Source organism: Plectropomus leopardus, chromosome 8, assembly GCF_008729295.1.
Source record: "Plectropomus leopardus isolate mb chromosome 8, YSFRI_Pleo_2.0, whole genome shotgun sequence".
NCBI lineage: Eukaryota > Metazoa > Chordata > Actinopteri > Perciformes > Serranidae > Plectropomus > Plectropomus leopardus.
This window is the reverse complement of record NC_056470.1, coordinates 31,950,357-31,968,782: the sequence shown is the minus strand read 5'-3', so window position 1 is coordinate 31,968,782 and position 18,426 is coordinate 31,950,357. Positions and strand designations below refer to the sequence as shown.

The window sequence follows — 18,426 nt, the reverse complement described above, 5'->3', positions numbered from 1 at the left end:
TTTCTAGAATACAGTTTTAAATACTTAAACTGTGCGAGCTCAGATCCAACCAATTAGATGCTTTTGAAATGTTAGAGAGCAAGAAGACTGACACAAATGTCAGAGATGTAAAAAAAGGAATAAAACAGTTTAATTGCAGTATTGTCCTTCATCTCATTGCACCGCTGAAACCAGAGTCCAAGTTCATTTTGTCTCAAGGCCATCAGTTTGATAAGGAAATAAATCTGGAATGTAGAAATCTGAAGGAACTCAATCTGTTTTCCTCTGTTTCTGAGTGCACATTTTATGATGGAGAAATATGATCAAAAAGAAGAAAAATAATATTTTGGTTAGACTAACATAAGTCCAATACCCACTCTCCTTTTAGCTTTGTTTTGTTCTTCACCATCTCCAGAGGGAAATATCTGGCTGTTCAACTGCTAAATGCTCCCGACGTCCACTAGCTTTCACCATTTTGTGCAGGACAGGTAGTGTACAGTTTGTTTTTAGAGCTTTTTTTGCGGAAACCAGCTGCATGCTTCAGACAAAAACAACAAACTAAGTTGTAGCTGCGGCGGTACTGGAACAATCAAGCAGTGCATTAGATCGAAGAATGCTTGTAGTGATTGGCTTTGGGGGAAAAACATACAAATAGTAATTATTTGGGTACTAAAAAGGATCGCGTACAGGTATACTTTGACTGGAGAAGTGTCAATACTACTCAGGTTATTTTGGTCAATAACTTAAAAGTATTGAGTACTGATACCAACACCAGCAGGTTTAAGGGGAACCGCAGAGTCCACCGGTTATTCTCAGTGGGTTATATATGCATATAAGAAGAAGTAGGGATACAGTTTCTTATACTGATGGCGTTCTGCAGTGATTTGCCTTAAATCTTTGAAATATATTTTGAACTTAGAAGACAAAAACACAATAAATCATTCTACACATTTTAGTTTCATACACTGACATTACACAATCTGAAACTCTGTTTTGTCTGTCTTGTACTTTTATTATGTCAGGTTACTACACTAACTGTATGTGAGGCGTAACATTCAAGGTGAACCTGAATCTCTACTCCTCAGTGTTTCACCACCTCTGAACGGTCCAGAATAGACTGTGAAGATGAATCAAACTCCCTCAAAGCTAAAATGATGAGAGGTCAAAACTCTGGCTGCCATCAAAAGGCTCTTCCTGAATCTGAAGCTGCTTCGTTGACAATAAATTAAAGGCTGATTATGTCGACACTCCAGAAGTGCCATGGGTGACTTCCAAAGAATGTGGGCACATTTTCTGTTTCAGAGCTGCCTGGGACTCAAGTCTACATGGGTGTAAAAGCTCAAACAAACACTTGAAGAATGTACAAACTCTGCTTTCTGTTTTTTTGTCGGAAAAGCGGCTCCAGTTCATGATGAGATCGGAGATAAAAGAATCACTTATCTGGTTTCACGTTTTTGGAAAATATCAGCTAGTGTAACTAGGAAGATTTATTTAATCAAAATAATAATTTTTTTTCAAATATTAAATTTTAGTCCCACTTCAGGTTTATTCTTTTTTCTTTTAAAAACAGATCAAAGTTCACAGACATTAAGTTTTTGTCTACTTTCTCCGTATTTGAGCTGCATTTTTGCTTCTACACTGCAAAAAGAGCCACAGGTGTTTCCAAAAAAAGCACTAACAAGGCATATGTTTGTCACATTTTGTTACAGCCGAGGATCACACTTAAGTGAAATCTGTTGAAGTTGTATCCCAGAAAATCCTCAAGCAGCCAGGTATGAGAACTGCAACCATGTGAGGGAGAAAAAAGCTCATCAAGACTTAAAGGATGAAAAATTCCACCATCTGCACGTGAATCCGCCGCTGACACTGATGCACGAATGGTGAGTAGGAAAAAAAAGTTTGAAATACAAGTGCAGACCGTAAAGTTTTATAGAAATAAAAGTGTGGGCCAGTTGATGCAGAGATGACGTAGGGATGCAGTGAGCGGCGGCAGAGCGAGGCCATTCTGGGAGAGATAAGGCGAGGTGGTGGTGGGCGCTGCCGGTTTAACGCCTGTCACCGCACACGCATGCTTTGTGTACACACGGGGTGTTAAGAGCTGTCAGACAGGTATGGCTCAAGCTTGATCTGCGTTGTGATTGATCGCCCAGGTTCAGGTGGAGTTCACGGGAGGTCTCTGGTATCATTGGCGAAATGAGTGACAGACACAAAATAGGGTGATGGAATATTATCAGGAAGCCATTTGTAATGCGGGGCGAGCCTGGATCTCTAAGGGGTGTTGTCTCTCTGAAATGAAGTCATCCATCACCTCAACTTCATATTTGATTAGGTCATGAGTAGCTTTTAAAGAGGAAGAGAGGCTTTAGTGTTGAGCTGGAGCAGGATGATAACCAAAATTAGAGTAGCGTAAAAATTACTCTCAGTATTATAAAAAAAATATGAATTTAAAATTACTAATCCTGACGTAAACGTTTAAATTCAGGATCAAAGCAAAACGTTTTTAAAATTTCAATCACATAGAAGAATTTGGCTACACTAATTCCACCTCTATCAGTGTCTGTTACTTGCAAATCTCATTCTGTACACATAACTTAAAAGTTAAACGTATTTCTCACTGACAAATGGAAATACTGCAGTACCTGCCAGTAAAATACTTGATTTACTCTGTTAATTTTAGGGAATAACATTAAATTAGACCTGCTGTAATTAGTCAGTCAAAATCATTTAATTACATAATTACTTTTTATAAATATTCCAATGTTTCAGCATTTTTTGTTTCGATCAGTTAAAAAAAATGTATTTAGATTTTCCCATTCATCGCCAAAAGGTGAAGAGTTACAGGTGACATCTCCCAATTTGAACCCTCTCACCAATCCCACCTCCAGTCTCTTCCATGATCAACATACATACATGCATTCCTCTACAAAAATGAGCAAATAGCGGACAGATATAATTACATCTAGATTGATTGTAATTGCTAAAATTAAAAACGAAACAACACAAAACAAACAACAAAACTACGTATGTGCAAGATGCTAGTTTATAGACTGAGTCAAACTATGAATGTTTTTTAATGTCTTAGCGCTACACTCATGTAAGATAAAGGCTATGCAGTAATTATAGTATATTTCATATAAATATAACATATAATACTCGAAAATGCTGAAAGTGCTCCCCACCCGCAATATATTATTAAACATATAAAGAAAAAAAATCTGCTATGCAAAGTAAGGTAACACAAAAAGGTAATGTAACTAATAGTTATTGTCAAATTGCCATTTGTTGTTATCATTACTAGTTGTAGTTTTACGATGAACTGCAGTTCGGTTTGGTTTGTGCACCCCAGCAGAAGTTGTTGCTTTGGCTTCCTAAAATGGCACGCTGTCATCAAACCTTTGAGAACCCCGGTCTAAGATTTTTATTTGAAAATGCGCCAAAATGGTCAGTTTAGCTGTTCAGTTTCATAAAATGTCTTTTAGGGGTAATTCCCCCAGACTTTCAGGAGCATTGGGTCATAGAACATGTCATGAAAGTGAAATTGGTACCCCCATATTAAAAAAAGTATTTACGGCCCTGGATAAAGGTCTTTTTTGTTATTACACGAAAAGGCGTTAGGCTGAAGTTTCTATGTATCCTATAAATAGGGATCTGGTTGTATAAAACTTTTTGCAAGACCCCTGACCTTTTCTAACCTTTTCACATTTCAGAGGTCTTTATCTCTCTGACTTACTGCATAAATAAAAGAGGCTGTTTTGATTTCCAGTTGAATAGAATGAGATGGAAATGTAGCTTTTTTTTGCCTTTCTGATAAACAGATTTATTCAATTCTCCTCCAAACTGAAAAATGCAGTGATATTTGGGGTCAAGTGTTTCACAATAATGGGGTTCGAGGAATTATCAGCGCTTGACATGCCCAAAAAGCAGAAGTCTAGAGTTTGGAGGGGACAAAGGGACACATCCCCCCTTAATACTTAAAACATGGGCATTTGTCTCCCTTAATAAAAATATGCAAGTAGCAAAGGACATTTATTCTGATAAAAATTAAAGTTATTTATACCAGCAACTGGTTTAGAAAAGGCAGAAATTGATGCATAAAAATTTCCCAGAATGTGGGAAACTAAGTGATTCCTGCTCAGAAGTCTCTGTTTCATAAATGTCCTGAAACAAAACCTGCTTTCTTCCCAAAACACGTAGCCCAAAGTAGCGTGGCTTAGGGATTCACTTTTGGGAATATTTTGTTTAATAGTAAAGTGAGTATTTTTTCGAGTGTTGGTCAGGGAAAATAAGCAATCTAATGATGTGATGTTAGGCTTAAGTGAATTTTGGTAGACATTTTTTGACTATATTCTAATATTTTATCGATTTAATTAATCAATAATGACACTAAACTTTAGTTGCACCCCAAAATTAAGTAGTTACACATGATTTTAGTTTGACTGATGCCTTAAATCAGTAATCAGATCAGAAATAGATATGAAACTGACAAAGGAGAAATTAAGGCAATATAGACAGAATAATATAAATATAAATAGAAGTTTATGTAAAGACAAAATACGTTAGTGTTAGGTGAGATAATCATACATTTAAATCTCAATGTTTAATTTGCAGTAGCCTATTTTGAATAAAGGATCGTTGAAAAGTGACACAAATACAACCAGATTACACCACTGATATTATATTTCGGGTCAGTATGAAGTCACATGTGACAAATAGCATTTTAAAAGTAACTTTATCAAATATGATGTTTTTTTTATCAGAACTCCCAAGTCGCATTCAGCGTGTTTTGTGAATCTTGTAACGAGACACCGCTGGAAACAGCAGATTAATGAACACATGTAATCTGGTTTTAAACGCAACACGTTCAGATAAGCAGGTTTTTCCTTCCCATAAAGCATGTTTACTCTGTTATACCGACGCAGTCACTGATGTTCGTGACTGCAGCGGTTCTTTGTGCTGAAAATCTTACAAACTTTTATGCCTTTTATTTAGCGAGCAAAGCGGAAGCTGCAGAAAAGGGATCTAAAAACACACACACACACGTTTAAAAAAAGAGCTGCATGAAAAAGGCAGCGAGCAGAGAGTGATAGAGAGCAGCAGCCCAGCAGCACACAGCCTGAGCTCCTGCCTCTTTTCCCTGGCCTCTGTTCCTTTAATAAACTCATGGTTATCTAGTGTAACAAATGTCTCGCTGCCATCATCAAGTCCAGGCGAGGAGGGAGGAGTTTTTAATGTTCAGTTTGTTCTATGGATCGATGTCTGCTGGCATCGCCTCTCCCCTCGCCTGCACCGTGCGTAATATACTGTACCATTACCAAACGCTTTTTACGCGCATTCCCTCCACATATTATCCGCCGAAAAACTGCCCGCGGGACTGACTGACACACGTCGATCAACATATGTGGCACTGATGGACAAAAACGGATGGTGAAAGGAGACGATTCGCCCCCCGTAGGAGGAGGAAGAAGAAGGTGAAAGAAGCCCGACTGAACATCTGTTTCCCCCCTCCTGAACACGATTTCTAACTGGATTTTTGTTCATAGTGAGAGAGACTGAACTACTCCGAGAGCCAAAATAAAGACTCGCACACACTCTCTCTCTCTATGCATGGACTATCGTAGACCGCATTCAGATTTCACCTGGGCACAGTAGTGAACTGCGACTCCAAAAAATGCCACGGAGGAAACAGCAGGCGCCCAAACGGGCTGCGGGTAAGCGATTTTTATTACATTTTCCCAAATCAAATATGAGTGTAATGTTTATGTATTATCTTTGTTGTGCTTCTGTGGATAGCTCGCGTTTAGCACAGGGTTCCCCCCTCAAACTTTTATCATGTGGGACCCCCGATTAGATCAGACCCCTGTATTTAGAGAGATATTGTCCCGAGGAGCCCCTCATGAGCAGGTTTTTATAGTTGATTAGGATTTAGTGGGCTACTGTTATATAACTAAATGTGTGCTGTGGTGAGAATATGGAGTATCTTTTGTGTTTATAGTGGATTTATTAATTCTAAAATTCAGCTGTCTTCAATGTCATCCTCTCAAGTGCTCCCACAGGGGCCCGGACCCCAGTTTGGGCACCATACTGCTGTAAGAAAGTCAAATGTTTAAACAATAGGGGGTGAAGTTGCAGCATCACCAGCTGCATCTGCAGTTAAATTAATAAGACCAATAATAACACTAAATAAAATGGAGCTTTACCATTTTAAAAAGACACAAAAACAGTGTAGTAATTCTTCGGTAATCGCGTCAGGAGTCGTTTTTTCATTCATTGATCAGAAAGTTTAGCTTCTCACTCACAGTTTCCCAAAAAAAAAGACCTTGCTCAGTGTGTTTGATTTGACCCTCTTGAAGTGTACAGAGGGGCTGAAAGATGTGGAGCTGCTGTATCCGTAGCAGATGAACTCTGTATGAACTCTTCATAATCTTATGGACAAATGGAGAATGGGTTACACTCTCTCACACACATACACACACACACACACACACACACATAGACACACAAATGTACACCAGCCATGCTGCTGGCAGGGAGAGGACGCTCACACACACCTACACAACATGCAGGTTTCACTTTTTGGTCAGCGGGGTAATATAGAAAATTCAACCATATGCTCAGTTTGTTTGTTGAATTAATAATCTCATCTTCAAGGAGGCCCTCAGACAGTTTAGGCCAGTGTGTCAACTGTAAACTGGTTTTGTATGTGCGTGTGAACGCTGGTGTTTTCATAATGTAATCCTGTAAGAGTTGTCTCTGTTGGGACATTAAATCTCAGCATGTAGACACCAAAATGTCTCACAGAACACATCTTTTTTTCATATTATTTCCCTCAAAATGCTGAACTTCCCCTCGAGAAATTTTCACATTCACAAGGTCACAAAAATCCCCGTCAAACTTGACCTTATTTCTTGCAGTCTTACGCTTCATGTGAATTATGTTTCCCCCAAAAAACTGCCTCGTTATGATGGAGGCTTCTGGATTAAAACTAGATTGATCAATGGTATTTCAGCGTTATGAGGATGCAATTACTTGGTTGTGGTGTGTTGAGAAGTTATCAGTCTTTATTATGGTTGCGGATGTAGCAACCAGATGGCGATTGTTCTCTGCCAATAATAGCGTCTCTTTATACCCGCTTAAGATACTGAGACCCTTATCTGCCCAGCACACTCTCAGTTTACACATACACATGTACACACACTCACACACACACAAAGGCACTCACTGCCATACACTAAATATTTTTCCCACATTTCAGCCTTCCAAAAAGCCCCCTTTTCTTAAAAACAATGCCCCCAGTTTTTATTCAGAGAACTTTTGAGAAGATGCCTAAGTGATCCCTTTACACGCTCTCAGCTGCCTCGCCTGTACTCTGGTAAATGTGTCAGCCCTATAGAGAAATAAGCCTTCCAGAAGAGTTTCTTCATTGTTGAGGTAATTGTCTCCTCTTTGACAGGCACATTCATCAGTGGCTTAATGGTCAATCAAAAGTTGGCAGGCAGAGTGTTTTCATTCTTTCCTATCCACTACATTAGGAATACTTAATCAAAATGTCTCCCGGTAATGGCTGTGAAGAGTTCATGACTGACTGATCCGTTGTCTGTGCCGATAGAAAATTAACAGCTCGGCACTGGAGAGATGTGGGCCTGCAGATAAACAAATTGTGCATTAATATTTCATCTTCAAGACCTGGGATGTGCTATCAAGCGGTGGAATATTCCTGGGCTGTGTTGTCATTTTTCTCGCGTTCATTTTTTTTTTCCCCCTCCTCCTGTATTCTTGAAGGCTCTTTGCAGCTGTAACTCATTTCACTTGATGACTTTACTGGGGTTACAGAGAGTGACGACAAATTGATTACCTGGCAGAGCAAGAATGGAGCGAAGAGAGACGCAGGCTGACAGTCATGTTATAATAATATGTTTAATGATGTGTGGAGGGGGAACAAGGAGAGAGGAGTATTGAAATAAGAGCATGGAAGATGCAAAGGAATAGGTTTCTCCTTTTTTTGTACGGCTCTTAAAGATGCAGTATCCTTCTTGGGGGAAATAGCATTTTGCAAGATGTAAAAAAAACCCGACAAAAACACCATTCCCAGCTCAAGCATTAATTCAGAGGACATTCGGCATCCAGGGTGCTTGTAATCTCCTCTGGGAATTGTATTATTAATAGACATATTTGTAAACGTGAGACCACAGACGTACTAGTAAAGGCCAGTTGTATCTGATTTAGTGTCTTTGCAAACATGGTTTGTATGGTAATTTAAAATGCCAATTACTCACCGGTGCAGGATAGGATGCACTAAACCTTTGCTTTATCACTGAGAAAGCACCACTAAGACAGAGGCCCATCAGGCTGCAGATTCCAGATTGAAATTTGTGTATCAGGTTTATATATGGTGTAAACCTAAAGCCCTATAAGTGCATTGGATGCATTTTTGAGTGAAGGGGGCCATATGTTATTTCGCGGCCGTGGGAGTATTCCTCTTACTGTTTTTTTTTTTTTTTTTTTTACAATAGCTCTGTGCCTCAAACCGTTAGCCCAATTTGCTGTTAACAAGATAAATTGGAGAACAGACAAAGGCATTAAGTGTTGCAGTGCCAGCTAGTGACTGACAGCAGCTTGTGGGAATTGGCTAGCAGAAATTCCTCCTAAGTGGTTTGTTCAGAAAACATCCTACGATCAAGGCAGATGTTGTTTATCCAGTTTAGGTGGAAAAAGGAAGTCCATTTTGAATGACAAAAGCTGAGAGGAAAATGGCAGTAAAGACAAGGGTGTCTTATTTTATTTTTTTAATACCAGATTACCACCCTCTTGGATTTTTTTTTGCTTGTATCACAACACTATTCTTTTGTCCTCAGCCATTATAACAACATTTCTCTTTTTTTCTGTGATTTGCTTAAATTTATTTAACCATTGTTACAAACTGAGATCAGAAAGAGAATGATGCTCTCACAGGACTTAAATTCAAAGATTTGTATTTATTTTTTTAATTTAAGTGTTTGTCTTTCAAGGCTACATTTCATCTCTGATTATAAAGATGGTGATTATTATTGTTATCTTTTGGTCATTTTTGCAATCATGTGCATGGCAGCTCATATTTTAGTCATTCCAAGCTTCTCTGTTAGGCTTGGCATTATATCAACTTGATATGAGACTAGATACACACACACACACACACACACACACACACACACATATATATAGGATATCTTAATGTAAGTGTTGTCTTTTCCTGATTTTAAAGTCTGCTTTACAGTAACATAATGTAATTTTCTGAACTTAGCAGACTACTCTAGCGATACTGTTATTTGCCTTAACCCATATCCACATCAATGATGATTATTTATCAACAATTTCATGTTGTAAATTGTTTATGAAAGCAGCAATAGTCAACCCTAACCCTAATGTCGCAATATTTATATTGAAGTATTTGATCTAAAATATTGCGATACCTGATTTTCACTATATTGCCTAGCACTGGCGTACATTTCAGGGGGAGTGCAGGGGACACGTCCCTCTTAATATTTTGAGCATTTACATTTGACCCCTCTAATAAAAAACTTGGATTTTTACTTTTAAGGAATCAAGGACATTTCCACCATAAATTGATACATAAAAGGCAAAAATTGATGTGCAAAAATTCACAAAAATGCGGGAAATTTAAACATTTAAACATCTTTGCCAAAACAGGACTTTGGGACATGTTGGATTTACTCTAGGAAATATTTTCTTCAATGTTTTGATATACAGTAATTAACAATAATTGATCAGTAATGAAACTATATGTTAGTTGCAGCCCCAATTTAGCTGTTTGACTTCTAAAATGTCCCAGGGGAAGGCCCCAGATCCGAAGTTTCATGTGTCTTCCCTAATGTTGAAACAAAACCTACGTCTTTAATGCTCAGCCCTACGTCTCCGCATACTCTGCAAATTGAGAGTTCCCATTGGCTGTTGTGTTACTAGTTGAGTATCTAAGTAATCAAGTTAACATTTGGACTAGTATTGTGAACACAGATCACAGATGATTGCTTCACATTTATCCAGCATTGAAATGTACAGCTGCAAGAGAGACAAGCAGAAAATCTTACTAGAAATCACTATAAATTAAAACAATGAGGCAAAGCCCCTTGGCCTTGAAAATCCTGTGACTGTAGTTTTACTCTGCCATTTTGATCGTTTTGATACGTGAATTGTAATATTGTAGGAGCATGGGCTGCTGCTCTTCATGTACCTTTAATGGCATGGAAAGAAATGGGACTTTGTGCATATTCAACATATCAGAATCCGTACAATGAGAGGTGAAAAGCACCATTTAATACCACGCACTGTAAGTGTTCAGTCACTTTGTCAGCTTTTTTTAGTCTATACTAAGAGCAAAAATCTGCCTTAAATAAAGTGATATTATCATTAGTGGGCATTAAATCTTTGTGTTTTTCAGTTCACTGTATCTCTCTGGATTGATGTCAACAAGGCAAATGTTTAGTTTTGATCAAATCCAGCCTTGAAAAATTCTCGTCGGCTTATGAGCACACCAAACCAGATACTTGCACTTTGTTGCAATGCTTGCAATTTTCTCACTTGCAGGCGTTCCCCATAGAGATACCCTTTAATAACTTTCTCCTCATCAGCTAGTTTTCATGCTGTATATTCTTACTACAGTAAGAGAGAAAAAAGAGGCATACAAAGTCAGGTGGTTTTAGTGTGATCTCATCGCATTTTCCTCCCGCATGCCAGTTAGGTGACAGGTGTAGATAGCTAATAGTTTGCGAAGGCTTTTGTTTGCGTGAGAGGCAGACAGGGTGGTGCACTGTCTAGGTGATAAGAACCAAGACTCCTGTGCCCTCCAGCACAGTGATCTCTCTCCTCCGCTCTGCGCTCTCCTGTGTGGAAAAAACAGCCTGTTATGATTGGTCTCAAAGCAAGTGCCTGTGCAGAGTTGCACCTCTCTACAGCAACTGCTCATTCACCTTGCCTTCCCTCTGAGACCTGCACTAGTTTCCAGGCAAATGACACAATTTGATATGCCGTCGGGGTGATTCATGTGGATAATGTTTCCATGTGATCATCACTGCAGAAAAGAGACTATTTCTTGTTATGATTTCTTTTTTTTTTTTTACTCATTAAGTCTGACAATAACTAGAATATTGGGAGAGTTTATTGCGAGCAGGCTAAAACTCATTATTTCTGCTAGACATCCCAAGTACAAAAGAAATTATGTTATGGTATTTTGTCCAGGTCCCCACAGATGTAATGATTTACAGAGGAAAAACAGGGAGGAGACTTTATAGCTCGGGTTGTTCATTTATGTGGATTTAGAGGATAAGAATGCAAGGCAAGCTTACAGTTAAGACAGTAGCACTGTGGGCCTGCTATTGATTACATGGAGGAGGTTTGGTGTGTTTTATATGGTTTATGGTAAAATGCACCGCACCTCATGTGCTTTGTATTATTGTAATGATAGCCATTCCCGCCATAGTTTATGCCCCAGTAATTTATATCATCTGCACTTTTGTCAAGAGCACGTCATCTCTGTTTCTCCGTACAGTCAAGAAGATTTAAGCGAGGACATCCATCTTGTAGTTGTTGACCTACATGTACAGTCAGTCAGAGGGCATACATGTTGGCCATATGGCTGAAAAACAATCACAGCCGGATCAGGTTAAACGAACCTGAGATGCTTTTGAATGAGGTTGCCGTATCATATTTAAGTATTTTAAATCCTTAGCAGTTTTAACAACCAGTGTACTCTGATTTCTGAGGTGTATGGCTCATGTGCTGCTTTAATTCTCCTTTGAGGATCATTCAAAGCATAATTCGTGCAAACTATAAAGGTCCCGATTTAGATTTTTGTGGTAAAACTTGTAGAATATACCACACAATGATGCAAAATGCCTGGTAATGAATGACATTCCCCTTCATCATGCGGGCGCCAAAAAACAGAGAAAGCATTAATCTTAAGTTATCCACGGTGTACCTGATTTGCTTCTTATCTAATCCTTAATGAGCTTCAATTAAGATTTATTATGCAAATTAACCCTCAGCTGCTACTGACTGCAGGAGCAGGAGCTATGACAATATTGTGCTAATGGTGTGATCTGTAACAATTACAAAGGTAAACTGCCTTCACACTGCATGCTCCGCAAGTCTCTGAGAGGTCAGCCCGCTAAATATGCATTCAGGTGTTCTGGAGATTTGGAAATTTGTTTATTAAGTCTCTGTCGAGGTGTGTTTTGGACAACAGGGGATTCCATTGTGATAGTGCAGTGATATAGGATGCATTCAGAAGCACTGGTACTGTTTGTATGCAGTCTACACTAATAATTATCTTGGCTGTGTTGCATTAAGTCCTCGAGAGCTGATGAGTCAAATCAGGAGGAAAATGATTATTGGCCTGAAGAAAAAAAACTAATTTTCTGGCAAAGTGAAGAATTATTAAGCACTTTTTAATTTAAGTGACACATATTCAGAGGTGTCACTTACACTGGAGACGAAGGGGACATGTCTCAACCACTTTCTGAAATGGCCTATTTTGTCCTGGTCAAAGCGCAGTTTCTAGGAATGCACAATAATATTGGAGCGTCGGCTTAAAATGTAATGTCAACATTGGCCTAAAATTAAATTTTTTGCCGATATGACACGCCAATAACATGATGCTTGAATGACGTGACTTTAATTTGTCCCAAAAGGTCAGATTTGCAGTAGTTGTGATTATTGTCTGGATTGTCTCAGGGAGAGTGTAATCCAAACCTGCTAAAGTAGGATGATTTTTTACAGCTTCATTTAAAAATATTAAAAAAAAAAAAAAAATATTGCATGTGCTTTATACATAACCTAAGCTCGATGAGTTTTCTTATTTTGCTCAGTGTGTACATTTTAAAAAGCATCCAATTTTATAACCGTCTCTGCCAGTAAGCCATCATGATAAGAGAAGGTATAATAATGCTAACTCCACTACAGGAGAGACGAGAGATGTTCTCTGAAATTAGGTGAAAAAAATATGTACATATATCGGTATTTGTATCAGAAATAGGACAAAATGATAAAATATCTGCATATTGGCAAAATCCAATATCACGTTTCCCTATTAATATGTTAAAAATCACAAAGAACGGAATGAGAACGGTTTATTTGCACAATAAGAAAACAAACAATGCAATGTGAAGAAGAAACAGATGTGCACTGTCCACCCGAAAAAGTCGGCCAAAAAAATCCCACTGAGCATACTGATTCTAAAATGACTAAAAAATGTGCACCAATCAGTAACTTAAACAAATTCTTGAAACAGTTTCTTGTCCACATTCTCCATTGTCTCTCTCTGTGAACATGACTTCACATTATTTTACAAATAAATTAAAGTGAATGGTTTCATTGATAGATGGTGCAACATGCAAATTTAAGGATGTTATTTCCCTTAACAAAACAAGACTGAAGAGTAAATCATGTCAACATTATATAAAAAAATTGATCTACAGGACAATAAATACTTTAAAGCAATACAGAATGCCTAAAAGCCGTACTGTTTTACATTTCATTATATTCTTATATTTTGAACTTTCACTTGCCGCCTCAATTTTGTGTTTCCATTTACAAAAATAAAGACAATCCCATGATAAATTGGTGCATAAATATTAGGGCTGCAAATTTAATCTAAATATTATCAAAATTGCAATATGGCCAAATTGCAGAAGCTGCAATTTTTTGATATAGTTTGTGTTGCTACTGAGATACTGCAGCCTACAAATCATACAAATAATATTCCAGACATAAAGGAACATGCTTGTTTGGTAAAGGCCCGGCAAAAATCCCATTATCATCATTTTTTATTTTTTAATGAAAATGAAATAAAACTACAATTCCCATTTACATAGTGACTCATTTGCAAACAAAATATCAAAAGTATTCACATGACTTTTACTTTTTTAAATTTATTAATTATTTTTATATCATGGAGCGTTTACAAAAAGAAGTTTAATACTCGAATTTACCCCATTCCCATTTCCCATTACATTACTTAAAAATCACATATACGGCTCAACCTCTGAGCCCTCATGTCCTCGCCACAACACAAAGGAAGACAGAACAGAAAGAGTCATTTAATCAATGAACTGATGCAAAATCTGCCTTTATTTGATTGTAGGCAAACCTCAAAATGTAGACACACAGCATATATCAGTTTTCTGATCGCCTGGGTTACCGCACACAGTGAGGTTACGACCAGAGGAAGTGCTCCTGGACACTTAACTCTGGCACTGTATGAAGTTGTGAACCTTGCACCTTTTGTAACTTCATTTAGCACGCAGCTGATGGCTTCCTGACAGCTTTATAGCCGACATGTTTTATGAGTCGTCATGCAGCGCAATTACATCGGACCTAATTTGATGAATCAAGTCAATGTTTCACCGGCTCCGTTGACCTTCCTGGCCTGTGATCTTCTGTCTCTCTGTGCGGGGTCAAACTGAGGCTTTCACACTTTGTGCAATTCAGTCACACTCTGGCAGAAAATCTTGAACATGCGCCTGTTATTACAGCCAATCAAGAATGTACTGAGCTATTGTCGGTTTGTTTTTAAATGGCTTTGGCAAACCATCAGTCCAAATGAATCAGCTAATCAGCCAGTCAAAGCAAACTAATGTATTTCTAAATTTCACCATATTGCAGTGCAGAATGATTCCTCTGTTTCTGATCTTTGTTTATGTGTATAATGCATGTTATATAGTCACGGTGCCTGAAAATAAACAAGCAGGAATAATCACAGTTGAAGGTGTTTTACAGCTGTCGCCCTGCAATTAACTCCATCTGAACACCTTTAACTCGCTGGTTTAAACTGGTTTGTTTGAGTGACAGCACACAAGAATAATAAATATTAGGTCAAATTTAACATAACATGGATGGCTGGTAATACATTTTTGATTTTAGATTTACCAAACCATCAAATATAATAACCAATTTATCATAAATTATTTTGAAAAAGCCTGAATGGTAGTTAACCTTTAGTTTGACTATGTTATGGTTTCATTACATTTAATGAAACCATTTTAATAATTAATTCATCAATTTATTTGTTTAATTGTAATCCAACACGTGGCTTGAAACAGACACAGAAAACTTAATTTACGAATAAACGACATGAAATACTTTAGTAACAATCTGAATTAGTACAACTGCATTGGAGACCAACTAGCAGCATGTTAGCTGGCTAATTGTTCCATGTGTTGATAATGCTTTCAGTGCTGTTATCTAACAAACTCTCCTCTCAATAGACACTGATTCGGGGGATAGAAACTCTAGCTTTCTAATTAGCGAAGCTTTCAAATACTGAATGGCTCATTTGATAATTTTTGTGAGCAGCAAACAAGTTTTAATGTCAAACTGAATTGTAAAGTGACAACAGTAAAGAGTTTGTTTTTTTTCCTCATGGCAGGGGGTCCAGTGGCTCACGCACCCTATTAGATGCATTAACATTCGGCCCCTGACACCTCCAGGGTGCAATTTGGATGTTTTTGCTGGAGCCAAAATATGGCCATGAATAAAGAATGACAATATGGCTCACTGTAAACCTTTTATATATTTACTGAGAATGCTTTAATTGACATGCTTTTGATTAATAGACATCTGATTGCACAATAATGTGTATCATAATGATGTGAAATTACAGTACCAACAAAAGTGGGCAAAATTTAAATAATAAAATGATTTTTAAAAATGTATTATACTTTTTCTCAGTAGTTGTAACCTTCACGCATAAACTATTTTCAAGTTTCATCAAATATGATACAGCATAAGCACATCAGCAGTATTGTTCCTAAAAAAGGTTCAAACATGCTTAAAGCAAAAAAAAAAGGGGGGGGAAAGGCATTTATAAATCCATTTTATGGCTAGTATGATATCACATTTCATCATGTGAAAAACCAAATAAATAAAAAATGCCATCAGACAAATTCATCTTTAACTTTTATCATTACCTTTATGTCATGTGTTTTATTAACATGATGTTAATATTTATTTTTTAATATCACATTTATTAACAATACAGGTGCAGTCTGCCACAACATCCCTAAAGCCATTAGAGAAAAAAGTTTTTTAAAATATGTTAGAAATGTTTAAAAAGAAAACAAAGAGCAGCATAATATGAAAGCCTAGAAAAAGATTGAAGTGTTAAAAAATGTGATGTGTTTATTTACGTGTTATGAACCAAAAGAAATTTGGCTTTTTTTGATTGTGTTCTGAAGAAAAACAGTCAACATTTGCTTGTTTAAACATGGTTAAAGAAAAAAAGTCTGTATAAATCCAATTTAGGCCTGACGCAATAACAGATTTTCACTTTGTGATTAGCATGGCTTAAGTGTTAACGATTATGATATTGCAATATCATTTGAAAGTAAATAAATAATGCGATCAGTCAAATCCAACTTTAACTTTATTGTATGTGCATGTTGTCCGCCTTTTTTATGGTAAATAACACACACTCAAAATACGGGTGTAGGGAGATGGAGATCTCTCTCTCTCTGTAACCATAACTGTACAAAATCATACAAGAAGAAAATTAAACTCAATATGATGTTGGGGAAAGGAGACAAAGTGAGAGCGCGAAGAAATGATTTAAGATGTAAGAGGCGCTGAATTATTATTTATTATTATTTACACAATATTACCCTATTTATATTACTTGCCTGATGTCAGTATTTTATTTTTAAATACTATGTTTATCATTGTTACTGGTACACTTTATCACAACACCACTAATGCACTCAGAGAAAAAAAATGTTTTAAAAAGTGTAATTTATTTCTCAAAAAGACAAAGAGCAGGTTATTTTACAAGCATATAAAAAGATTAAAGCGTTTAAAAGGTTTGGCGTATATTTATGTGTTATGTATTAAAATACATTTGGCTTTCTTTGGTTGTGTTCTAAAAACACGCCCAACATTTGCTCTGTTTCAGCCCTAATCCTGCACCTAAACTACCTCAGAGACTCTGCACCGCATTGTGTTGAGAGGCTGCTCCTCAGGGCTGCGCCTGCCTGTTTGTGTCTACAGTATGTGCTGAGCTAGTCTGTTGAAACAGCTTAATTGATACTCATTAAACAGCAGTGACAGCTTAGGTGTCCGTGATGAATGTAGAATAATTCTGTTGTACTTACAACTTGATTAAGGAGAAGCACACAACATGTCGGTGTTGTAGCCTATGGCTCGGTCTGTGTGCACTCACACCGCTACTTAAAATGATCAGACTTATTCGTTGTGCTACCTGCAAGCTGCCCTTTAGTTTATCTGCTGCAAAATAAACAACTTTTTAAACTCTAAACTAAAAAGTATTTAAAAAAATAAGTGCTTATAGTTTGTTTGACTTTGATTTTGATAACTCTGAGACCTAAGAATAGACTTCATTGCAAAAAAATTATGTTGACTTTTCTTTGTGTTTATTCAGCCGCAGTCTGGCATTTCCATACAATAATAAAGTCAATGGATGTCAGGCAGATGAAAAATGTGCATCTTGTATTATTTCAGTTAAAAATTAGAGGCAATTGGAATTGGTTCAAAATTGACTGTCTTTGTAACGAGTGCATGACGAATGGTATAATTTAGAGGAGAAAATGAATGCTGGGAAACCAAAAATATTATTCTGCAGCGTTTTATATGCCATGATATTCCGTGAAGATGAACTAATTTCACTAAATACCCCGCAAAATCTACTCACAATGTTTTCTCTGCATTGTCATAGTAACCTAGTCCCACACATGGTGGAGATCAGGTCATCGGGGCATGTGGCACACACCCGAGTTATCATAATGATCTGATTTTGTTTTGTTTTCTGTGATGGCCTCGGAGAAAACGCTACATTAAAATCCTTATCACTTGCAGATTTCAAGGCCTGTGTAGCAGCTCGCTTTGCTGACATCTGATTAAACCGACGCTGTGTGGCGTAACAGAAAGAGCCCTTTTTCTCCATTTTAAGAATACATGAAAGAAGAAGGGGGGGGGGGTTTCCGCAGAGGATGGATTTACAACTTTATCCTCACATGATTAATATTACACAGGGAGGTCTTTGTACAGGAAGCAGCATGTCTAATTATGGTCCAACTGTGTCTGACTGAGAGCAAACATGATGCCAAAGGCTGCCAGGAGGAGCTGCGCCGACACGTCACACACAGCGGTTCACGTGGGTGTGGGGTGATGTCATCGGCGCCCAAATTTCAGGATGCTAAGCTCACAACTGATTGAGCAACAGCACAAGTTCAGTGTAGTAAGTCCAGCTGGCAGCAAACTTCTAGATAAAAACAAAAAACCCACACAGTGAAGTACACTGTAAAATCTGACAAGTTGACCTTACTGAAAATTATCTTGGAAACTGATTACCTTTGAAAATTATAGTAAATATATTTACAAATCTTTATCTATGTTCACCTTCTATCTAAATGTTAAACTAACTTAATGTAAGTTGAGTTTGCAGCCAGC

The 18,426-nt window shown here is 37.4% G+C and overlaps 1 protein-coding gene across 2 annotated transcripts in view; it reads left to right on the top strand.

The window, feature by feature from the left end:
• Positions 1-1,816: 1,816 nt before the first annotated feature.
• LOC121947289 (teashirt homolog 2) overlaps positions 1,817-18,426 on the top strand; it is a 56,069-nt gene continuing 39,459 nt past the window's right edge. Inside the window, exon 1 of one of the 2 annotated variants that reach the window (XM_042492272.1) lies at positions 1,817-1,859. Coding sequence is in view for 1 of the 2 variants with exons in the window: in XM_042492271.1 (XP_042348205.1) it covers positions 5,648-5,687 (40 nt within the window). In the remaining variant the exon portion in view is untranslated. Of the gene's footprint in view, positions 1,860-5,125; positions 5,688-18,426 lie in introns of those variants that run through there. The other variant, XM_042492271.1, reaches the window with a different exon arrangement.